This window comes from Eschrichtius robustus, chromosome 10 (assembly GCF_028021215.1).
Source record: "Eschrichtius robustus isolate mEscRob2 chromosome 10, mEscRob2.pri, whole genome shotgun sequence".
Taxonomy (NCBI): Eukaryota; Metazoa; Chordata; class Mammalia; order Artiodactyla; family Eschrichtiidae; genus Eschrichtius; species Eschrichtius robustus.
Window position 1 is genome coordinate 116911496 of NC_090833.1, and position 25224 is coordinate 116936719.

The 25224-nt window shown below is 45.5% G+C and overlaps 1 protein-coding gene across 4 annotated transcripts in view; it reads right to left on the bottom strand.

Moving 5' to 3' along the window:
• Nucleotides 1–373: 373 nt before the first annotated feature.
• CLCN3 (chloride voltage-gated channel 3) overlaps nucleotides 374–25224 on the bottom strand; it is an 84155-nt gene continuing 59304 nt past the window's right edge. For 3 of the 4 annotated variants that reach the window (XM_068551961.1, XM_068551960.1, XM_068551963.1), the window contains 8 exons: nucleotides 24589–24711; nucleotides 23222–23428; nucleotides 21033–21113; nucleotides 19561–20106; nucleotides 17139–17325; nucleotides 14198–14596; nucleotides 8788–9004; nucleotides 374–3125 (listed from right to left, as the gene is read on the bottom strand). In XM_068551961.1, the coding sequence (XP_068408062.1) occupies nucleotides 3035–3125; nucleotides 8788–9004; nucleotides 14198–14596; nucleotides 17139–17325; nucleotides 19561–20106; nucleotides 21033–21113; nucleotides 23222–23428; nucleotides 24589–24711 (1851 nt within the window). In that variant the 3' untranslated portion in view covers nucleotides 374–3034. Of the gene's footprint in view, nucleotides 3126–4552; nucleotides 4629–8787; nucleotides 9005–14197; nucleotides 14597–17138; nucleotides 17326–19560; nucleotides 20107–21032; nucleotides 21114–23221; nucleotides 23429–24588; nucleotides 24712–25224 lie in introns of all 4 variants that reach the window. The other variant, XM_068551964.1, reaches the window with a different exon arrangement.

The window sequence follows — 25224 nt, forward strand, 5'->3', positions numbered from 1 at the left end:
AGTGCACCTGTCACCACCTCCTCGCAGGCAGTTCTCTCAGCAAACCTCCACACTCGTTCTTAAAAACACACGGTGCCGCTGACTTACGCGTCTCCTTTCAGGGGTGTGACAGCAAACTGAGAGCCATCTCTCTGTGGGCCCGCAGACGCCGCCGACACCATCGCTGGTACGTCCACGCGCTGTTACCCCAGCGTCAGTCCCCCCGTCGCCCCTGCTTGCAAAGGACAGCACCAGCCCTGTAACGCAAGAGACGCGGGACCCTCCCGCCCCCCCCCCCCACCCTCGAGGCTGCGCGCCGGGCGCCTCGGCTGCACAGCGCAGAGCGCAGTGACCGCGGGGGACGGTGACAGAGGGAATCAAAGGCCAAACCACACACTGTCATACAGATTTTAATAGAGTTTCTGATTGACTCATCACAGTAACCGTTTTTACTGTAATGATATGCAGCTTTACTACATGAGTATAAATAAAAACAGATAAATACAGCTCTAGGCAACATCACAGATTAACAAACTAAGCATTCTTCATGAGCCAAAACTGAAAACAATGCTGAGTAAGAAGAGATGCTGACACCCTTGCCCATTCTCATCATACCTTCTCCAAAAGGTACTCAAATGAGGCACTCCACCCACATCGGTCAATCCGTTCGCCAGTGAGCCAGGCACATGGATCTCACGGTCTCCAGTGTTCCCTCCTTTGGCTGAAAAGCAGACACACCCCAACGTACCAAAAGGAAAAGTGGAACAGAGTGACGCAGACAACCACCAGCGCACTGGAGACACGGCCCCCCCCCACCCCCACCCCCGTCTCAGCAGGGCGGACACACCGAGAAGAAAATCAACATCCGCCCGAGATGTCAGTCTCTGAAGCAGGACCTGAAATCGGAAAGGAAACGTGGGAGACAAAATCCACGCCACGTGTGACTTCATGAGGCTGTGCCTCTCAGGGCAAATGCACGGATGACAGGTCGAGAGGAGACGCACAAGACCATCATTCAGGAAGGACTGACCTCCAGACGCCAGGAAGAAAGCGTGGAGGCAGCCAAGGGGGGAGGAACGGGGACAAAACACTAACTGCAGGCACAGAGCAAAACTGAGAAGGTCTCACGAAATTCCTAACATTTTGCTCAACTCTCAACTGTCACTCTAATCTGGCCTCATGATCTCATAAACCTTCCAGATCGTAAAGATCTTCCGTGACCTCACAGCTCTTACAGATATATTAAGAACCAGGCAGTGAAGAACCACTGCTAAAATGTAAAAACAGCTCATTGCCACTTATGTTTCAGAAAACGTCTGTAAAAATTCATTTTTGCCTCCAAAAATACATAATCCAGAATTTTTAGGCCAGTGCTTCAAGTAAACTGCCTTTGCCAATAGTGAATTAAGACCACGATTAACTCAGATACTTCCAAAACCCACAATTCCAAACACATCCCAGTACATTTTCAACTCATCCTGCAAAAAAGTGCAGTGTGGATTCAAAACGTCACTGGACACCTGGATGCGACCTATGCAAAGATTCACAGGTTCTGTTCAGATTAGCGTTTTAACTGCCAACTCTGCAATTCTACTGTTTTCATTTTTCTTTTAAAGGTTAACAGTATTAAACTTTTGGTTTTAATCTGCAAAATAATATGTAGTTTCAGCTTCCAGTTAATGAGTCAAAATGGACAGGTCAGAAGACAACCCAGGGGATGGCAGTGAAAGATCAGAAAAGGTTTCCGTACACATCTGATCACAGAGAAATAACCATAACCACATCTTAAACCCTTGTTCCCACTGTAAACTTTGTTCGTATCTCCATATTTCTAAGTCTGAATTAGTCTACAAAAATCACATTAAAAAGGTAAAATTACTTAAGTGCGATATTAACTGATCCGTATTTTATAAATTTTAATCCATAAAAATATAAATAAGAATGGTAAATTTTTAAGAAAGAAATATACATTTAGTGCAAGTTATGAATTACATTTCTTCTTCAGTGTCAGCAGTAAAACACCTTGAGGAAAGAAAAGAAAAGAAAAAGACTGATCTAATTTCAAGAAAAAGAAAATTCCAGTGTTTAAACATGCAACTCACACCAGGTGCAGCTAAACAGAATTCCTCCTTCTCGGCACTGTCAGTGAAGCAGCCTCTTGTCTCCTTACACGCAACAGTACTTGTGTATTATAGGAGTTTTAGAGACAGAAAATCTGCATACGACCAGGTCACATTATCCGTAAAGTCAGAGAGGGGCGGAAAAAAAAAGCAAAAAGAAAACTGTTTATCCTCACAAGTCAAGTTCACCGTTGCTGATTCTGAACCCAAGCGAGAGCTCGTTTCTACTCCGTGGAGGTCTTCCCGGTGCCATGGGCCTCTGTCGGCGCACACGTGACGGCACCGAGCATCTCGTGATGGGGCAAACTACAGGGTTAAGGGCACAAGAAACACTCCCCTCTTGTGTGTGAAACCTCAGTACAACCTCAGTACATCTCAATATGAGAAAGGACTGCTTCCAAAGGGCACACCAACTTACAGAGGCTTTGTTAGAGCGCGCGAGAGAAGGGGTGGCGGGGAGAGGGAGAAGCTCGTCCGGAATGTAGAAAGGTAACGCTTTAACTGTACAATTCATGAGTTAAACAGAAAAGTTTTGATTAAAAAAGGGCAAGACCTTGCAGTCTTAGAGATGGCTCGACTCAGAGGGATCCCTCCCGGAACAGGCACGTCTCTGCGGTGCTGGAGAGCAGGCCGGGGGCCGGGGTCAGGCTCGGGCGCCCTCCCCGTGGAGGGAGGCCCAGGCCACACCCCGGGCTGAGCGCATCCAGCGCAGACAGGAGACCACGTGCTGCCCTCGTGGGATGGGAGATACTCACTCGCCTCCTTCTCTCTCTCCTTTCCCTCCCCAAACAACTCCTCCATTCCACCAGCAGTACTGCAAACCACGCTGCAGCGGCCCGGCTTTTCTATTTCCTTTTTTGAAGCGGGTTAAAGCGCGGTGCTGCTCAGCAGGCGGGCCTCCTCCCCGGCCTCCTCTCCCTCCGACGTCACGGGGCTCAGTTGAACATTATGGAGGCGGGGTCTTGGTTTGCCGTCTGGGCCATATGACGGAGGATATCTTTTTTTGTGATGATACCAAGGAGGCGTCTGAAAAGGATAAACAGAAGGTTGCCGTTAAAATTAAAAGGAAAAGAAAAGAGGCGCTAAATCCACAGCTAAACCCTTTTTGTGGACAGGAGTAGAGCAAAGCAAGCAGCCTGATTCTGTATTTTCTAAAAGCATTTTGTTGGTAAAGATAATTAAATACCCAGCACCCATCCTTGGATGTAGCGAGCACGACGTCACTAACAGCTCGGTGTCCTTTCCCCCGAGACTGAGGACTGGGCCCCCCTGAAGCAGAGCCACCCTGAGTAACGTGTGCCAGCGAGAAAGGGACAAAGACGGGAGGATGTAGAACAGGAAAGGACGCTGACACCACCTGAGAAGGAAAATTCGTTCCCACCGCATCAAGAAAGAAGTGTCTGATGACCAAATCCCCTCAATGTTCCGCTTTTTTTAAAGCCAAAATGAACTAACTTTAAAAAAATAACTTAAGGATTGCCCAGTTGTATGCAGAATCTACATGAAAGCACATACCATTGAGATAAAATGCATATAAAATGGTCAACACAGAATTTCAATCCCAAACTTCAGAATCCCAAGAATAAATCTCTAAGACAACCCAAATTTCTAGTACAGTCATCAATGTCTTCCTTTTTTGATTTTGGTCAAAAAAGTTGATACACTGCTTTTATGAAAGTCTGAGCTGTTAATGCTTACATTAAAAGATAGGTGAAAACGTCAAGAAGCAGCCCTAAAGGATGATTATAGACGAAGCAGAAAGCAGAATGGGTGGGTAGCTACTTACTCTTCTGGTTAGTAGCTTTTTTTTTTAAAAAGGATGCATGAAACACTCGTGAAGGGCTAGCGCACAACAGGGGTGCCTGATCGGCGCTGGACTGGGACAGGTCTCACGGAGGGACGGCAACTGCAGGCCAAGACAGTTCCAGGCAGTAACTGCCAAAGCCAGGCCACCTATCAGATGATTCAAAATCATCTCCAGTCAGGACCCCACTGGGACAGAGAGCCAGCGAGAACCACCGCACGTGGCTCTCAAAGCTGCTGACAGCGTTCCAGAAACAGCCTGCGAAGGGCACCGGGGCCCAGGCCCCAGGACTCTGCGGATACGGCAGAGAACGGAGGCCGGTGACAGCCACGTCTGAGCCAGAGTCCCCACGAGACGGCCAAAGACCAGGGAACAAGACAGAGACGGGGTGGGGCTGGGGGGCACTGTAAACAGAGCGGGTCCTCCGCGAGGGCACGTATTTGCCGCAAGAACGTCCAAGAGGGTCCGCTCGTCCGCCGACCCTCCCTACGGTGGGGCCTGGACACGCCCCCAGCCCGGTGGGGCCTGGACACGCCCCCAGCCTCGCAGACAGACTGCGGGCGGGCGGGCGCGGGCGGGCGCGCGGGCGGGGACGGGAGGGTCGCGGTGCGCCCCCACCCCCGGGTCTGGGGAGCAGCTGCGTCATCACCAGGGGCTCGGCGCGCCGCGTCAGCTCCTCCAGGTGCTCTACCATGTTCTTCTTGGTGATGATCCCCAAGACGGTCCTGCAACAGACCACGTGATGCTAATGACTGCGGGAGAACTTAGGCGGGAGGGGCTTCCAATCATGACGATTGATAAGAGAATGCGAGAAAAAATTAAAACGTGAACCATAAGAATGCTTTAATGAGCTTTAGGAAAACAAACACAGAAATGATCTGAAATCCCAGGTCCCACGGCATGAATTCTACTGACTTTCCAAAGTGACACGATCCTATTTGAAACACTGGTGGGTGGTTATCCTTTTTAAATTAAAAATCAAAAGCTCACAATGACGATGACTACAAAAAAGTACAAAGAAGCAACATCTATCACAGCTATCAAACTCTGAAATGGAGTTTCCATTTTCAGTGTTCTTTCCACAGAGGAAAGTGTTTCTCTCGTTTCTGAAATGTCAGCCCACGGCCCTCCTCACCGGATCCCCCTCACTGGGGAAAAGGCAGGAGAAGGCTCAGGCTCCTCAGGCTCTGGCCTCCAAGCCTCTTGCCTGTCAAGAGACTTGAGAAATCCCGTGACTATTACTTGGAATTAAAATGAAAGAAAACGCACACTAAATAAAGCTGACTAATACATGCGCTCCCTGATTTTCAGGACCTGCCAAATTCTGCTTCTTGAAATAAGTTTAATAAAAATGATTTTTTAATTTTATACATTTTTCCCTAAATAATGATTATTTCTCGGTTAATATCATTATTATAACATCAAGCAAGATGATGAACAAATTCTCATGAGGGTACTTGAAAATAATTCAACTGCTTTTTATTCATTAAAACAAAATTCTGGTAACTGGCTTTATAATGGAAGTGAATGACTTCAACTACAATGAATGTATGGCAATACAGACAGTGAATGTCAAGAACCCCAAAAAGCTTTAATCTTTGAATTCTGAAAGCCCATCCAGCGTGCCCTTCAGGGTGACTGGACGTCCCTGTGATCCGGTTAAGTCAGCTCTGTATGGCACTGCCTCAGACCATCCTGACTTCCTGAAGAAGTCACAGGGGACCTCGTTCAGTCAAAGGCTCTGGTCCCCCACCGATGTCAGTTAAAAAGCAGTCACTAGGGGATGCTCGGGGCGGGGCGGCAAACAGGGAGGGTAGGGAATGGGAAAGGCAGAAACAGGTTCTTTGTTAATGTTTTCTCATTATGTTTTAAAATAACGTACTTTTCCTTAAGAACAAAGACAAACTAACTGAACAGTTCTCAAAGCATGGGAGCCAGTTTCCCTCCAAAAAGCTCAAAAAATGCACTACATAAAATAAACACTAACTCAGTAGATGTTCTTCTCTGACTAAATGTTTGAGGTAAAACAGACAAAATCCATCAATTCACTTGCATTTATAGCTGGAATCAAGAAATGTGAGCATCCTGACAATTCAGTAAAAGAATCCCAGTTTAGTTCTTACTCATTCTTTTCTACCCAGTTACATACAATGATTAATTTCAGTTAATACGTTAGTAACCTCTGCCAAACCGCAAGGTACACAACAGTGAGGACAGTCACGAATTTATTAAAGACACAATGGCAAATCTATAGACTTCTAAAGTAATCTTTGTATTCACCAAGTAACAGCCCTAAAAAGGAGGAAATACACATATTTCCTCTCTTTAGTTACTGGAGAAAAGAGATTTGAGAGTAGTAAGGGCAAATTCAGCACTGCTTTATTACTTTCAGGAGTGCAAGGAAAATCAATGCAAAATGTGATTCACATAGAGAACAATTTTCTGTTCCCTGGAGGGAGGTGGCAAACAATGACGTCAGAGTAAACAGGGCAGGACCCAGCATCTTCCCGAAGTATCAATACTGGTTTCCAAGAAACACCAGTCCCAGGAGTTCCTCTGCTCCCGTTTTCCTCCCCTAAAGGGCGCACGTTTGGAAAACCACGTTTGCTGTTCACCCCCCTCTGAGAAGCTCCACAGTAAAGAACCTCAACTGTATTTAATCCAACACTTTACAAACGCATATGGTCACGGACCTCTTTTTTGAGCCATTCTAGTTAACATCCTGCTGGTTCCACCAAGACTAGAAGATTTTGAGAAATTCTGCTAATCAGAATACAGAACGTGGGGCACCTTCGACGTTGCCAGACACCCGCCTAGTCTCACTTGCTCCTTGCACCTCAGAGTCTAGGTTCCTCAGGTCTTCTAGGTCTTCTTCCCCCCAGACACATAGTTATTTTCCACGTCGAAGGACCCAGTATAAACTGTAACATGTTGACCATTAGACTCTCCACTAAAATGCAGAAGAGATGAGCTCTCTTCTTCTTTTAGCTATCAATCTATTTTCCTCGAAGGACAGAAGTAAGGAAAATATAATCAAGGCCAATAAACATAAAAAGCCACCTCCCACCCCACGCTTTCTTACAAACCGGCGGGATCAGGTAAGATCTTCATCCGCTGCCCTCCCCCCCACCCCTTCACTCCTTTCCAGCATCCGTGCTGCTGAGAAGCTGAACTCCGTCAGCAGAGTGCACGACGGGCACGAACCCACACAGCCTGTGACGTGCTTCACCGGGACTGGAGAAGGACATCCACACTTGTTATGACATAAGAGGACAAGCCACGCCAGGCACAGACAGCAACACAGAGCAGGTCAACGTTTAATAAGCCAACTCACTCAGCTCGGCTTCCAAGTGAGCCATTCATTACTAAAAGGACCCCAAACCTTCATGAAAAGGTACTCCATTTAGCGTGTACTTATTAAGCTTTTTAAACCATGAAGTCTGGTACCATTATTCTTTAAATTAAACATTAAACAGAAGAAAGTAGTTATTTTACAACATACATCTCTTCTCCCATCGGTATCTGTGGCATTTGATCGTCAGACTCCCTGCCCTTGATCAAGAGCTGCATCCCTCAAATGATTTACTTCCTGTTACCTAGACTTATCTTCACTGGTTGGCACAGTGGAAACACCAATCGTGGATTGAGTTCTCTAGCTTTCTGTTTCTATTCCTCACCCAATACAGGCTAATATACTGTCCAAGAAAACAGTCGTTTAAGAAATCACAAAGAAAGAAGACAGACTCTATCGGCCAATCACCACGTAAAGCAGCAAGAGGCTGGGCTTCCGAGCCGGAAGGCTACCTGGCCCCTGAGCTGTGCCGTGCTGACCACGTGCCTGGACACATCTCCCCAGCCTCGACGACCACCTCTGTGCAGGGGGCCGCAGAGGTCAATGAGAAACTCGAAGGCGGTGTCCCAGCGGGAGGTGTTCGCTTTCCCTCCTTTCTCTACGGAGGGGTCGTGTGTTCTGTCCCTACGGGATTGTTTGTTAAACCGCTGGGTCCCCTAAGTGTGCGGTGTTCGCAGGAGCCTCACGCGGCGCGGGGGGGATCATCCCGTCTACACACAATCCGGCCTTGCCGTCATCAGCCTGCAGGTAGAACACTGGCCCTGAGGATTCCAGGTAGGAAGAGCAACGCAGTAGGGGTCAAGGGGCCCGGAGAGAAAGGGCAGGAAGCAGAGGCCAGCCCAGGAGCAGGGGAGCAATGCCAGGCTGAGGCCCGCGCTGAGGCCGGGCCCGCAGGGCGTCTCCACGCTACCTGACACCCGCCAGGCCGTACTTCCCACACTCCTACCGTGCGGAAACACGGCCAGTTTACGTGCAAAGGGCAGAGAAATCAACTTATACATCTTAAGTGCACTGATGTTCATCTGCCAGCACTTTATTCAAAAGGTTTGTGGATGGAGACCACAGAAAAGCAGAAACAAAGCGTCTGCAAAGGGTTTTCATCTAATTCACAAACCTCGTTTAATTATATCTGATTTCCCTCATTACACGATAAATCAAAGAGTAAACAGCAAAACACTTAGAAAGCTATTACTGTACTGGAGATGAATACCCTAACCACGGAATACTTACAAAAAGAGAACAGGATGCCGCCGTGCTCCACGCCTCGGGCTCGGCCGCCCTCTAAGAGGGGACACACCCTCAGCTGCGCCCCGCCCGCCCCGCACCATGCCGCCTCCCGGCTCCCTGCAGCTCCGAAGCGCTCCTGACAAGTGTCACTTTCTGTTTTGGCAAAGCCCTGGCAGTTGACGCTCTGCTCACCGTCGGTAAGTGGGACTCCGAGGGGCCGATCCTAAAAGGCAGACTGGGCACCCCCCTCCCGGGCCCCCCCAGAGGGCCCCGCAGGCTGGCGGGGCGGGACCGAGCACACTCACCCGTTGTGCGTGACCAGGCACTGCCGCAGGCCCAGCTTGCGGAAGATGTCCACCACGATCTCCATGGGCGTGTGGTCCGTGACGGTGAACGGGCTCATGTCAAGGATGCTGCGTAGCTTCAGCGGCCGGGGACTCTCTGCTGGGAGCGACGGGGTGTGCTGGGCGAAGCACACGCGGGAGCTGCCCACTGTCCCTTCCTGTTTCTTTCTGGCACTCTCTGAAGAGACAGAGAAGACCAAAAATTAAAAACTGATAGGTTTTCTTTTGTTTGTTTTGTTTTCAGGACAACCTGCTTATTCAGAGGTTTAAAACAATAAATAAACGTATCCTTTTGGTCCCCTCTTTCTTTTCCCATCTTCCTAACCAAGGAAAAAACCGACTGAAAAGCCGTTTAGCAATTTCTTAAATTAGACAGAATTAGAATCCACCAATAACAAATCATCTTCATGCAAATAAAATACTTGTGGTATATCATGGTATAATTTTCTTTGCTGTGGTCTAACTCTGGGGGACAAGGAAGCATGTTGGGAATACGGGCTTTTAAACGTACACAAGTAACGAGAGCACATTGACTACAGGAACCCACCCCCGAGCGGCCTGTCTGTGCCGTGGGCCACTCCTCCTGCCTTGGAGGTGGGACCACAGAGAATCTCATCCTTGCTTGGACCGTGTTGTCTATTCTACCCCTGTGAACCAGCTACTTCTTTCTCTTTTCTGACGTTCAAGCTTAATTTTCTAGGTGCATCATGAGGTGGGTTGAAAGTACAGTTACAGACGTCATGGACACCAACCGACTTTCGAGGTTTATCTGCACAGGCTCCGTTCATTCCCGCTCTCCGGGGCTCCGCCTCAAGTGCTCCTGTCCTGTGCCTACTTCCTCTCTGCCACCTCTCAAACTGTGAGACAACAGGTGGCCAAGACGCAGAAAACGGCAGAGGAGGGGCAGAGACCATGGGGAGGAGGAGGAAACCCACGAAAGGGAGAGAATACACAAGCAAAATGGAAGAGCTTATGCTCCTAGGTAGTATGAATCCAAAGCTGTGTGTACAAGTATCGTACTTGTCATACTGAACATATCCTGAACATGAGTTTTGCCACAAAAATATTTAAGCCAAAATAACAAGCATCAGCCCTACACGAGCAGTGAGCCCAGCTCATAAACACACACTGCAACGCCGTCTACTCCTGACCAGCAAGGCCCTGCTTCACTGTGCTGTCACAGTCAGTGACGTTCTAGCGCTAGGATTCCCCAGAGCACCTCAGAAGCATGAGAAGGGCACGGAGAAGAAGAAAGCCCATCAGCGACCGACATAAATGACTTCTGAAAAATGCTCGTTAAGCTGCTTTTGGCCCATAGAAGCACCGGGCTAATGGCCTGTGAATGGAGGAATGGAGGTGCTGTGAGCATGTATGACAGCTGCTCTGTGAAACTTGGTAGTGACAGATTCCAAACATCCCCCAGGGATCTACAGCTCTTTCACTTGTATTCATTTTAGAAACCAAAAAAGTCTCTATACTCATAAAATGGTGTTTCAACTACCTGGGCAGGTACAAAGTTAATTTTAACTCCTACAGAGAGATAAACAAAAGGCTGGTCCACGTACTGCAGCTCGGATTATTGAGTAAAACGCTGTTTCACAGTCTAAGGCTGATAATAGTACTGCCATGGGGAAAACCTTCGGCAGATCCTCTCTCCCAGGCGCACAAGCTAAAGCTTTACTCTGAACAGAAGCGCCTGAGGGGGCAGGAGAAAAGTACAATGAGGGGAGCAGTCTGTCACTGTGCCATGTACCCTTCTAATCGTGTTCAATATGTCAACGGTATTCGAGTTCTCATGCATTAAGAATCTCCCTGTAAAACTCACAGCTCCTAGCACATAATCAGAAAGGAGCAAGTACACTTTTACACCTTAAGGTGGAAGATAGGAAAGATGATTCAATTCACACTATAAATGTAGTATTAAATACGTGCTTCATTTTAAACAAATCTAGAAAACATTCAGCCTCACTTTTCCATCTGGACCAAAAAAATGCAGGAGGAATGTCTCTCCATTTGGACTAAACTTTAACACAGTAAACTGTCATCTCCTCCTGGTGAAAGAGTCCACAGCAGAACCACGACTTCGTGCAATCTGAAAATACCTTGCAAAATTACAGATGCACTACTCTCTGGTCCAGTGATTCCATTTCTAGTATTTCCCTACATCTGCGGAGGCAAAACGTCAAGTACGCAAGGTTATCAGATATGTGAGGCGGCAATTTTTATCATAGCAAGGCTGAAAACATCTTAAATGTCCATCAGTGGGAAGCAGATTTAAAAAATCATGATGTATTCCACGGTACATCCACTCAGTGGAGTACTGTGTAGCTGTTAAAAATAAAATGATTTGGAAAGATGTCCAAAAAACATTGTTTAGTGAAAAAAACAAGACAGAACAGCATGTATGGGGTAGCATGTTATGACTTGTTTTAAAAAAAAGGAGAAAACGTATATACTTACTGACACAAGCAGAGAATGATACCTACAGAAAACGTAAGAAGCCAAGGAGACAGTCGCCTACAGAGCTAAACTGGTGATCACGAGGTCATGGGTGAGAGATTTTTCACTACATACCTTTTTTTTTCTTTCTCTGTATGGCAATTCATCACTATAAACTTTTAATCTTCTCGAATTTGAACCATGTGAATGTACTATCTACATACAAACTAAAAAAAAAGGGACTTCCCTGGTGGCGCAGTGGTTAAGAACCCGCCTGCCAAGGCAGGGGACACGGGTTCGAGTCCTGGTCCGGGAAGATCCCACATGCTGTGCAGCAACTAAGCCCGTGCACCACAACTACAGAGCCTGTGCTCTACAGCCCACGAGCCACAACTACTGAGCCCGCGTGCCACAACTACTGAGCCCACATGCCGCAACTACTGAGCCCACGCACCCTAGAGCCCGTGCTCTGCAACAAGAGAAGCCACTGCAATGAGAAGCCTGCGCACCACAACCAAGAGTAGCCCCCGCTCCCCACAACTAGAGGAAGCCTGCGCACAGCAACAGAGACCCAAAGCAGCCAAAACTAAAATTAAATTAAAAAAAAAATTTTTTAACGATATAACATAAAATTTAATGCCGGGTTTATAAATAAATTTGAAGAAAACTGCTCTTTTAAAATCTTGAGTTTTCCACCCCCAGACATAGTATATAGTTCACAATTTATTCAAGCATTCCTTTCAGTCCTTTGATAAACTATTTTATATAAATATCTATAAACTACATATTATACACAAAACTCTAGTGTACAGGTTTATTTTTCCCATTCAAAAACTAAAACTTTACCAAAATATATGTTGGCAAATATTTAAGGTGTGTTAAAAAAAATCATGCCGTGACTAACCCTTCTGACGACACGAGTTGCTGTTTCACACATCTAAAGTACCCCTAATTCCTTTAAACTGACATTATCTGCTATCCCAATGTTCTATTTCTCAAGACAGTAATAAAAGCAGCTTTTAAAAATATGTCCAGAGAATCAATGGGAATATAAATAATTCTTAACTTTACCACTTTATCTTTTAAAAACCTGGGCTTTTTTTCCTTTAAATTCCTACATAAATTCCAAAATTCTGACCCTTCTCTTTTTCGCTTACTATTACAACGTAAAGAACAAAATGTGAACAGCGAAACTCTTCTCCGACTGTAGGTCGGCCGTGGTGACGGCTCAGAGGCTGAAACACTTGAACGCGGCCACGTCACACACACACTCCGCCCACTCGGACAACTACCAGTCTATCAGCTCAAGGGAATGCTAGGCTTTGAGCAAGTCTCCCAAAGCTGCAGCCTCTTCCTTAGCTGGACCGGATATTCTGCATAGGCTCTGTTCTTTTCTTTCTTTCTTCTCTCTGCTTGAAGAGCTCTTGGAAACCGAGAGCTTCCAGTCTGCTTTGAGAGACGCTGCCCACCCACACCACCCAGCCCTCCCTCTTCAAATGGCTCAGGAACTGAACTATTTTACACCCTTTGGCCATAGAGGTAAGCTGGAGGGAGGTGACGGGCTCACAGGAATGACCTTTGGGGACAGGCTGAACGCTCCACATGTTCAGCTCCGAGTCCTCTGCTGAACACCAGGAGTATCAAAGCAACGGCTGGACGAAAATACCCTCTATCACAGGGGTCCCCAACCCCTGGGCCACGGACCGGTACCGGCGCACGGCCTGTTAGCAACCAAGCCGCGCGGCAGGAGGTGAGCGGCGGGCAAGCGAGCGAAGCTTCATCGGCCGCTGCCCATCGCTCCCCATCGCCCGCATTACCGCCTGAGCCATCCCCCTGCCCCGTCCGTGGAAGAACTGTCTTCCACGAAACCGGTCCCTGGTGCCAAAAAGGTTGAGGACCACTGCTCTATTACCTCTGGGGGTTTGGGAAGAGGAGTCAGATGGTGTAGAAAAGGACTGAAGCCTTACTGGGCTCCTCATCAATACTGCAGGACTACAAGGAAAGGGGATAAATAACTTTTGGAGGAACAAAATTGGCTTCCTCCTCAGAAGAAGTTTAATTTCTATCCAAGAAATAACATAGGATGCTTAATGCCTTATATACTTTTTCAACCTGGCATTTAACCAAGAATAGCATCTCTATAATTTTTTTCGCTTTAAACCAGGAGTCCCCAACCCCGGGCCAGTACCGGTCCACGGCCTGTTAGGAACCAGGCTGCACAGCAGGAGGTGAGCGACGGGCGGGCGGGCGGCCAGCGAATGAAGCTTCATCTGCCGCTCCCCATCGCTCGCGTTACCGCCTGAGCCATCCCCCCCCCACCCCTACCCACCCACCCCGTCCGTGGAAAAACTGTCTTCCGTGAAACCAGTCCCTGGTGCCAAAAAGCTCGGGGACCGCTGCTTTAAACTATATATTACAAGTTAATACTGTAAATCTATATCCCAAAATTGAAAAAGCAAAACCCTACGGATCTGACATGAGACAGACCAAAGATGATGGAATATTCAATAACCTGCATTCAAATAAGCCAACTTTATTAACTACAAGAAGGTATTTAGCTGTATGCCTCGGCAGTTACTAAGGCCTTATATTACATGCTATTATGAACATTGTCAACTTAACAAGACTTATCTGAGTGAGAAAAGAAACAGTCTGACTCCAGTCTCTGATAACAATGCCAAGTCAGAAGATAAAACAGTATTTAGCTGGAAAACATCCCACGGAAGGGTAAATTCCTCTCCTAAAGAACCTAAGATATTACGAGACATAAAATACACCACTTGTCCCCACAAACCCAACCAATTAAATTTTACAGCTTTCTTTTCTTTCAGAAATCTATTCTATATTTATATTCGTCCACCTACGTATCTATATACCAATAGACAGAGCCATAGATAGACGTATATGTGTGTGTAGTTCTTTAAAAGGGTACCTATTGCAATTGTCAGGTCTCTTCTGAGGGCAAATCCCACTAATCTCTGAGACTCTTTGGACATTATGACAGGAAAGCCGTTGTAGCTGGTCTCGTTAATCATGTTTTCTATGTCATCCACGGTCATGTTGTCCTGGGTCAGGACGGCCAGCGGAGGGTCACTCCTCCGAGGTCTCATGACATCGGCAGCCAGGGTGGTATGAGTGAATTCTTCTTTTGCATCCAAGAAAGGGTATCCATTTAGCCGGATGTGAGCTTCATAAATGCCTTCCCTCCCAAAGGCATCTCCAACCCATTTACTGGTCATTACTGCAGCCATCAGGGGAACAATATACTCCAAGCCTCCAGTGAGCTCAAAAACAATGACCACCAGGGACACAGTCATTCTTGTCACACCACCTGAAAAAAATAAGACCACAGGTCAGGTCAGGAAGGGCAGGGTCCTCATCAATCCACGGTGATAGAATTTCCGCACTAGGCAGGTGGACACAAATTATAAACAGAACTTAGTGAAAAGGATCATCGCTATTTTAATAAGATCTAGAGAAACCATCTTCTTTGTTTATAACACAGAAGACTATTAAAATAACATTTTAAAACTGGTTTACTTCAGATAAAAAAATCACAGCTGACCGACTAATACAGTTTGCCATTTTGGTTTACTGCTATCACAAAGACATTATTTCACCGCTATAAAAGCTTACAATTAATTCTTAAAGAACTTGGTGAAGCACAGCATAGCTAACTTGTTTACTACCAACTTACAAATTAAACTCGCGGGTAGAATATTAAATTAATACATTTCTCTCCTCTAAATCTCTTCAAAATGAATAAAACACTCTGACGCCTTGCGGTTTCTGGTAACAGTGTAATGCCCCCACTTAGAAAACTCACCTGAACTATTCCAGGTATCTACCAGATCACCACTGTGAGCCCTGCTCTCTGCTGAGGCCTCCCTGACCCAGGCCCCTCCACCCACGCTGTGTCTGTCCCATGTCTCTGGCTACCCACACCTTATCTTCCGGCTACGCTGGTCTCATTTCCAACTGTGAAGACTCTGGGGGACCCACTGTAGCAGAAACCACCACACACTCAAAGCCAAACCCCTCTTCTCCCCCAGAGAGCTCCCATCCCGGCCCCCAACTCCAGGACCAGACAACACATCCCTCCTGACAACCTAGTAGCCGCTCCTGGTTCATCCCTTTACTCTATCCCAACGTCTAGACTCTCACCTAGTCCTAGCTGATGTGCTCTGCAAACATCTATCTAGGGGCCCCTTTCTCAGTATTCTCACTATCACCCACCTAGTCAGACCCTCAAGTCTCGGCTTCTGGATCTGAATACTGTTTCATCCAACCTCCCTGACTGCGGGCCCCATTACCTTCCATCCACTTTATGAGCCATGTCCCCAGGTTAACTTCCCTGAGTGCTACTTTCACCATGTTGCTCCTTTGCTCAAAAACCTACCAGGGTGTGTCAGTTGATACTGTGTGAAGCTAAAGCTCTTTCTTTTTGTTTTTTAACCTAAAAATAAAAGGGAGAAAGAACCTACTATATATTAGGTATCTACACTATGCCTGGGATACCCTAGGCGGTTTACAAAGGCTTTTATTTTTTTAACCAAGCACGTATTTTACCAGGCACTGTGCTAACAGCTTTATATGCATTTTATTTTACATAATCCTCAAAAACAACTGTAGGAAATAAGTAGTTATTATTTTCATTTTAAAGATAAGAAAGATAAAAAGCAAGCAGTAAAGGAATTTTCCCAAAGTCATCACACTAAAAATGGCAAAGCCACAACCCTACCACGGATCTGACCAGTTCCAAATAGAAATTCACCCTGACCTAAGTCACTGCCTCCTTCTCACCAATCCACCTTTCTTTCCCAAAGTGCCCAAAACGCACTCTCTACCTCAACACTGCCAGGTTCTCCGAAGCCCCCCCCGCGTGCCGCGTTCACCCGTCCCGACCCCGCTGTCTGCACGTCACTCTCCTCTTCAACAAAGGCAGCCCCTTCAAGCCCTGCTCCTCTTCCAGAGCCCCTGCCGCCACCCTCCCTCTGGATCCACGCAGGGCCCCTGACCGCGCTCCTGCGCTGGAGCCCATCGCCTCGCGCCGTGCTCCTCCGTTTAAGCAGCGCTGGCCTCGTCCCCCGACCCGCGGCTCGCGAGGGGAGGGCCCACGCTCACGCTGCTTTCTGTACCGCGCACCGCACCCCGCGCGGCGGCGCTCACCGCAAAGCGGATGCCTACTTGCTGCTCTGCAGACAACGATTCCTCCCAACGCTTGCATTTAATATGACACTTTGGAAGATCAATAACTACACAATTCTGGCTCACTGAACAAAACTGAGTCAAAGTACCAACTATAGTTAAATATTATAACCAAAGTTTAGTTGACATTTTAAATATAAAATAAAATAATGATTTTTCATGTCCAAGAGGACAAAAAATAGACTCTTAAGAATGTAATGCAGACATTTCGCTTTTCTTTGCCTTAAAGCACTAGTTAGTTTTTTCCTTCGGCTGTAAATGCATCTTAAATGGAGGCAGCCTGGTAAAGAACCTTTTACTAAGACTAACGGGGAACCTCTGCGGAAGCGGAGTAAAGGTACCCCGAAGCTCTGCTGAGTGCTAACCCAGGAACCACGCTAGAGGGGCTGCAGGTAAGCCACGCACCCCGACAACGAAAAAACAAACACCTCCTTGGCCAGGATTCAAATCAAGCCTCTGTTGTACTGAGATGTTTTCTGCCCTACAGCATCACGGGATATTAAAAAGACGTTAACTGCTCCTACGGTGTTGCATTCACAAGCGTGCAGGGACTGGCGAGACGAAAACCAGCGCTGCACAGGCCACATGCCTCGCCGTGCCCTCCTCCCCCACCCCGCTCCTCTCTCGGCCACAGACACACGCGCGCATGCGCAGGGCCCCGTTACCTAAGCAGGCGGCCGCGCCGACCATGGCGTAAAGGCCGGGGGTGATGCAGTCGGCGCCGACCTCACACCACTCCTTGAAGATGAACCAGTCGTGGTGATAGTAGGCCAGCTGCTCCACTGCGATGCCCACGATGCGGCCGGCGATCGCGCCGATGGCCATGCTGGGGATGAACAAGCCCGACGGGACCTGCAACGGGGCAAGCGCTCGGTGAGGCACCTCCTCTGCGCGCCTGCGCCAGACCGACGGTCTAAGCCTTGAGGCACAGCACGGAATCCTGGCGCAAAGGGAACTACAGCAAACCCTTGTTCTAACTCTAAGGGCAACAATCCCACCAGCTCAGTTACAAAGTGACAACCCACACTCCCCAGCCCAAAGAGAAGGTGACCCAAGGGTTATTTCTCCGTTAGCTCAGGGGTCTCTTCATGCCGGTCCCTTACATACACACATACATGAAATGATTAAAAGGCACACAGTTTTCTTGATTCAATTTAGTGAGGAAACCAGGAACAGTGCAGACCAACTATTTAACCAATATTAAAAGACCAACAGCTCCAACCTGCCAGGCACGAAACGAGCCCAGCACAGAGCAATACGTGTTGACAACTGTGTCAGGTCATGAAAAGAATATGCACACAGAAGGGATCAAAACAGACGTTTCACTCTCCCACCAGGTAGGCCCTCAGCCAGAGTGGAGGGCAACGTGGGCCTTGGCGGCCCGCCCGCTGCCTCTGGCTTCCGTGGGAGAAAGCTGGATTTACAGAGCAGACTCCCTGCAGAAGTGGGGGCTGTAGTGGCTCTTCTAACTTGGTTCTCTATGAAAAAAGGGGAAACTTCACGGCTTTTCTATCACTTAACCCACATGCCCAGCAGACTAAGGCAGAGCCCAACAGAAGAGAGAGACGGTGGTTCAAAGGCTGCTGCTGCTGCTGCAGTCTGCTGAGCTGCAGCTGTCCTCCCCGTGGCTCACGGTGCTGTGTCACCGGTGAATGGTAGCAGCTGCGTCAGCCACAGGCGCCGGCCTTTAAAGAACGAGGGTCCGAAGGACAGACATCTGATTCCCACACACATCACTGACGATCGTAAGAATTACATCTCTGGCAAATCACTAACTGATGAATGTTATTCTCACTTTCATAAATTCAAAAGAAGCAATGTCCCAGGGCACAAGGCCTAGCTGCCTGAAACCCCTGGTGGAAAGGCCTGGTACTCCCAGGCCTAGTGACTGAGCTCTGAGCCCACAGGGCCCTCTCCAGCCAACATGCCACAGCGATACAGAAGGCAGCGCAAGGGCTCCCCACACACACCCACATCCTAATTCCTGGGAATCGGTCCGCCGCACGCAGGGGGGATTCAGGTTGTTTAATCAGCTGACCTGAAAACAGGAGATTACCCCGATGATATGGGTGGGCCTGAAGTAATCACAAAGGCTTTTTAAATGTGAAAGAAGGCTTTCGAAGAGCTCGTGTCAGAATGCTGAGATAAAGCAAAGACTTGACCAGCCATGGCTCTGAGGATGAAGGAAGGGGGCCAGGAACCAAGGCACGTGGAGGCTGGAAAAGGCAAGAAGACGGACTCCCCCACAGAACCCCCGTAAATCCCTGTTTGCATCTTCACTTTAGCCCAGGGAGATCCAATTTGGATTTCTGATGTCCAGAACTGTAATAAATGTATGTGATTTGGGGGTAATTTGTCACAGCAGCAACAGGAAGCTACTAAAAGTGGTTTTAAAACATAATGATGAATTCTCTGACACCCCTTCCCACTCTGAGGCAGAGTGTGTGTCCCCTCCCCGAACCCGGCGCCTCTGTGACCGCGCAGAGAAACAGAACTCAACAGGAGGCGTGCTGCAGGACATCCTTGGCTAGGTTAGAAACGGTCCTCTTGGAACCATGCTCTGGGGACCCTGAACTGCCACCATGTGAGGAATCCACCCACCCTGAGGCCACCACGAGGGAAAAACCAGAGACAGACAGTGCAGGGGCCCAGATGGTCCCCCCCAGCCGTCTGAACCTGCTCAGCCCAGGTGCCTGACACACGAATGGCTCTGAGATGCCTGACACACGAATGGCTTTGAAATGACCAGCCGAGCCGTGTCTTGATGACAACCTTGGAACTGACCACGAACACAATATGCCCAGCTGAGACCCTCCCATCCTACTGACCCAACATGAAGAGCACAGTAAGCGGTTCTCTTAAGCTGCTGGGTTTGGGGTAAGTTGTTAACCCAGCAAGAAATACCATGCTCAACAATATATCCTAAAAAATTCTTCTTTTCATTACTAAGAACTGAACCCAAAAGATAACTTTTTCAGCCTACATTTATGAAGCAACCATCTTTAGATAAAACTTTCATTTCTCATTCCACATACAAGTTCTGAACATGCCAAGACTACTTACATATCACCTCACAGGAGCACCTACCTTGATACCAAAAGTGAACACTGTCATTATGATTTTAAATATGAGCGCCAAGCATAACTGCCATATAGCTGAATATACTCCAAGGCCTGCTGGACGATCAGGAATGTCATCAACGATTTTACTGGCGTTCATGTCATTTCTGTAGTCGCAGAGAGAAGAGGATTCCAGGGGGCCGCAGTCTGTGAAAAGCTCTTTGATCAGTTCGCTGGTGTTGAGCCTCGTGTAGGGATTAGGGAAGGCTGCCACAGCAGTGATGGCTGCAACAATGATGACCTCGAGAACAGGATACTTTCCAAACTTGGTCGATTTGCGTCGGCGACACCAGGCAATGTTTGCCCTAATGAAAAAGGCTCCCCACAGCCCTCCAAATACCCCGAGGAGAATAAAAGGAAACAGTTCAAAAAGGTACCACGGTGTATGATACTCCACATAAAAAAGGACCAGACGGCTATTACCAAATGGATTGATGGATCTCAAAACAAATGCAGCCACTAAAGCAGCAAAAAATGATCTCCATAAAGTTTTTAGAGGAAAATAATAGCTAACCTAAAAAAAAAAGGAAAAGAAAAATTAATGCTATAATTTTATAAGATAGTTCTGATATGTTATAACTTGAACGGTAAATATCAACACTCTAAATTTTGCTGCAGCTAGAATTTACATATAATGGATTTTACCGTGGTAAGAAAAATACAACTATTTTAGTAACTTTGGCTATCACATCATTACTAATTCACAGTATCAACTGATTATAAGTGTCTAATAATTATTTAAAATACGTAGCATTGTGTTATTTTTAACATGAGCTTCATGCCAATTCAATCATGGTAGTTAAGAATAAATGTACCACCACCAACTCCTGTTAGTTCATAAAGAAGTATTTAATTTCCCTCTTATATATTAAAGTAAAAAGAAGAACATAAACAACTGGTGGAGAAAAGTAAATTTGAAACATTTCTAAGTCACATTTTTGTGTAAATGTGTAAAAACTCTTAAGCACCAGTGAGAACACAAAAACAAAATATTCCACTGAGGCGACCAGAATTACTTCCTTAAACATCAATAACTGCCATAGAAATAATCACACAAGAAAAACTTAAAAAGACTTAGAAACTGATTAAAAATCTTTAAATAAAAACAAGGCTATAATTCAGCCAATAAGGACTGTTTCCAATATTTTCTATTTGTGCTTACTCTTTTGTTCAACAAAGTTAAATTTTAAATAATCACTAACATTTTATACATGAATAATATTTTAAAAAGACTTTTCTCAATAAAGAACATATATATTACTTTTCATGACTTTTTAATGTAAGAAAGAGTGGAAAATAACTATGAAAATAAATTTGAAAACTTAAAAGCAAAGTCTGTATCTATTACACTAGCTATAAAACTGAAAAGTGTGCCAAAATACATGTGTAATGGTAATTATACATAATTTTAATTGCTGGTTGTTGTTGTTTTTAACCTACCTCTTCCAGGCTGAAAAGAACTCCTCCGATCGGTGCACCAAAAGCTACAGAAACACCTGCAGCTGAGGCAGCTGATAGCACCTACAAAGAGGATGCAGGTTATTTCACATGTTCTTATAAACTCAAATATACCAAACACAAATTCTTCATGTTACTCAAATTTTCGAAATGCCCTTCTGAATTTAACTCACATGTCTCCCTCTCTCCAAGCAAAGGCAAATATTTCTTCTAAAAAGATTTTCTTCTCTTCTGCTTTAATTGAAAGGTCACTCTTATATTCAATATTCAGTCAAAAAACATTTGCGCGAGATATACCAATGTAATAAGCAGGATGTAAAGAAAAGGCAATGACCACAGACAACCTTCGAGATGTGTGCTTGAGGACACCAGTGGAGAGAGACCAGTGGAGAGAGCTGTTTGTTTGTTTTTAAACAGGATATTATTTCTTCAGATTTTGGAGCTCACTGCTGCATCATTAATAATTACTCCAGCCCACGTGCTAGTGAAATGTCCAGGGAACTTAAAACCTATAGCGCTCCCTACAGGTTCCGTTCCCTAAGTCCTCTGAAGAGCCCGCTCCTGCCCCCAGGGGACCCTCGGCTGAAGGTGCAAACCACGGCCGCCCGAGGGCGCACGCGCACCACAGGCCACAGCAAGGAAGAAAACAGCACGCGCGGGCCTCCCTCCCGTCCCCAGGCGGCCAGTGAACGCTGCCCACCTCCCACCAGGGCGAAGCCAAACACACATAGCAAGTCACTGGGCACCTACTGGTAATCAAGTACTTTCCTAAGTCTTTATTCCTTTCACTACTTTACTCCAGTAAATATCTGAGGCTACCAAAGCATTTCCTCAAATGGTGAATTCTGACATCTCTGAAAGAGAAATTTGAAATAATAAAAATTAAACTGTAAGTGTTAAGAGCACGAACTCCATAGTCAGGCTCCAGAGTCAGTAGTTGGTAAATTAAAAATGAACAAATACTTGTTTTAATTAAATTGTACCCGGCTTTAGAAGGCAGACTGCTTATGTGGGGGAGGAGGGAGAGCAAATCTAACTTACCGTTTTGTTTTTTTCCACCAACAGGATTGCAGACAACAGACTTAACTGAATTCTCTGATTCTACGTTTATTATAATAGAATTTTACAATCAAGCTAGCACCCGCATACCTAAAAGTCACAGATGTTTTTGTCTGTTTCATAAATATCTAAGAATCACTTAATTTAAACACGTCAAGGAAGTGGTCAAGGGAAGAAGGCCAAAATACGAAGCCTAAATGCTTTCAACTAACGTGTGAACTCTAGTCATTTACGCGCCAAGGTGTCAGAATCAAGTTAATGTCATAAACATTACTAATCTTCACAGTGTGCACATTAAAATCTGGGTGAATTTAATTTCTATAATATTTTCTAATAAATTGATTTTTGTACTTATAATGAATAAATAGAAATTAAAATCTTACCCCACAAATGTCAAGGTACAATAGCAAGTAAAGGAACTACACTGGGTAGACAAATGCAGTTGAGACTGGGGAAACAGGAGGGGACTGGGCTCCCAAAGTCTAGAGCTAATAAGAAGGTCCCAGGAGCCCACTTTTCTTCTAGAAAATATCCACAGCAACCTAGAAACGTCAGGGGAACTCTATGATATATCAAGTTTAAAGGTCTCCTGGAAGATCTCAGGCAAGAGGAAGTCCTGTATCCCCTTAACGTGAATCTCTGATGTAACCTCAGGAGGTTAAAGACCCTTTGAGCTTCTGTAAGGTGCCAGAGAGCTCTCTGAGATGACACACCTCTCCCACTGGGCATCAGACACCTCCTCCAGAGGAAGACAGCTGGTGAGATGGCCCACCCCAGGAGAAACACTGATCCGGAGAAACAGGAGTAAAAACAATGTTACATTTGGGAAACACTTCAGAGGAGGAGAGGTGTCAGGCAAAGCAAAAACAAATGCAAACCTCTGTGAAATTCAGCTGAAACCAACGGACACCAGGCCATCTAAACCTCCCTGAAATACAGGAGTGAGCCGCACTGGGGATGGACTCCAGACAGATACTGGAGATCATTCAGAACACATTAAAATTGTAATCTGCATACAGAATTTATCCAATGTGATCTTTACACTAGGAAATTCTTCACTGATTAAGTCTATGTAACAGATGTTCACCTGTCAAACAAAAGAAGACGCTTACCTCTCTTTTCTTAGCTTCATTTGTGCTGTACTTCGGAAAGAGGTAGGAAAAGATATTTCCACAGCAACAGGCAACGTGTACCAAGGGCCCTTCTTTTCCTAAACTCAAACCTGATGCCACAGCCAGTACTAATGTGATGGTTTTAATCATTAAAGTCCATTTTCCCAAGTAGCCTCTGATGATGAATCCACTCAAAATAGTTTTAATCTACAAAGGAAAGATCAAGGCAGCTTAATTTCCTTTAAGAAACATGAGACCTTAACTAATAGATTACTCTCTTGTTTTACTCACCCTGCAAACTTTGGTGGACAATGGAAAGATTCACAATTCATTTTTTGAAAGCTTGAACTATTATGCTCTATATAATAAATCTGTAACGTATTCTAATTCTCTTCCCCAGCAAGGATAGAAGGCAACGCTATCTCATGAACAAAACTAAAATACCAGGCCATGTTAAGGGGCTTCAGACTTCAATGCAAGGGGTATAATTACATAACCAGCAAATGGTAAATCGGGATATTTCTGTTACAGACATATAATACAGTTAGATACATTTCAGACATTCTGTGTCAGAAACGAAGATATTTTGCCTTTAAAGATATTGTGCCTTCTCAGAGTACTGTAATAATGTGTAATATTTTCCTATATATTAAGAAGGATGAGTGACAACTGCTAAATACTACACAGTATTGCTCCTTATTAAAGATATTCTTAATTAATACAGCTTTAAAATCACTAAAATTGTTTTTAAAAGCAATGCACTAGAAAAAGCTAGTAACTTATTTAAGACAGAAAACTAAAAAGGGAAAAGAAATAAGTTCACATCATGTTCAATCCTAAGTATATTCTTCTTTAAGTCACTGTTGATAAAAAATAAAACCCAAAAGTTTGTACTATGGACCCACTATGATCAAATATTTATTTTAAAGTACAAAAGGGTTATAAATGTTATCTGCCAAATTCAAGGATTATTAACTTATCTAATTAAAAGATAGTTATAAAAAGAAAATGAACGTTAATCAAATCCGGTTCACGAGAGCAAAACATCAACTAGGTCACCAAAGAACTTTAGGCTGCAAGATATTTTCCAGGTTCTTGGTGTTTAGCTGAGTGCTGATATTCGTTTAGTCATGTGCGAAATTCGTGGTGAGGAAAAAAAATCAACCTCCACAAAAAAACAATGAAACGCGTATGGGGAAGAATTTCTTTCAAAGATGTCTACTATCAGCTGACATTTTAAACATTTTCTTTTTCATATTACAAACAAACCACTTCCCCAGAAAAACCACTACTTTTCCCCCCTACAGGCAAAAAGATCAGTATCACAACTGCAAAACGTTAATGACACGAAACACTGCATGGCTTACCTCTGGAATCCCAGAGCCACAGGCGTACGGAGCAAACACCTTCACCAGGGAAACGGCAAGAAAGGCGAAACTCAAGGCCCAGAAGATGTACATTATGTAGTTCATGATGTACGAACCAGGACCCTAAAAAACAAATCGTTCAGTAGCATGAACTTAATTTACGGGCACCACTAATTCAAGCGCTTGCCACCTCAGCAGCTTGGGTAAAACCTGTCGAAGTCTCCTGGTTTACTGCCACAATAATAAAAGCTTTACATGAACAAAATATTTAAGTAGAATCTAAAAACATATTTGTATACACACCAAGGAGACAATCTATTTAATATTTTTCCTAGCTTCTTCCTGATCCCCAAAGTCTTGTTGCCAAGAATCTCAGCTGCACTTCAATCTCCGCCAACCCACAAACCACTTTTTGGAAACAGTTGGTGAAGACAAAACTAGCTTCACACTCAGATTTTATTTTGCTGCGATTCTCCTGAAGATTAAGTGAGAAACAGCATACTGCCCATCTCACCAGCAGACATAAGTCTTTTTAGTGCTAAAATTCAGCTACAATAAAATTTTAAAAACATATCCATATCTTACCATGTAACCATATATATATATATAAAATATAATATTCTAACTTCTAAAATG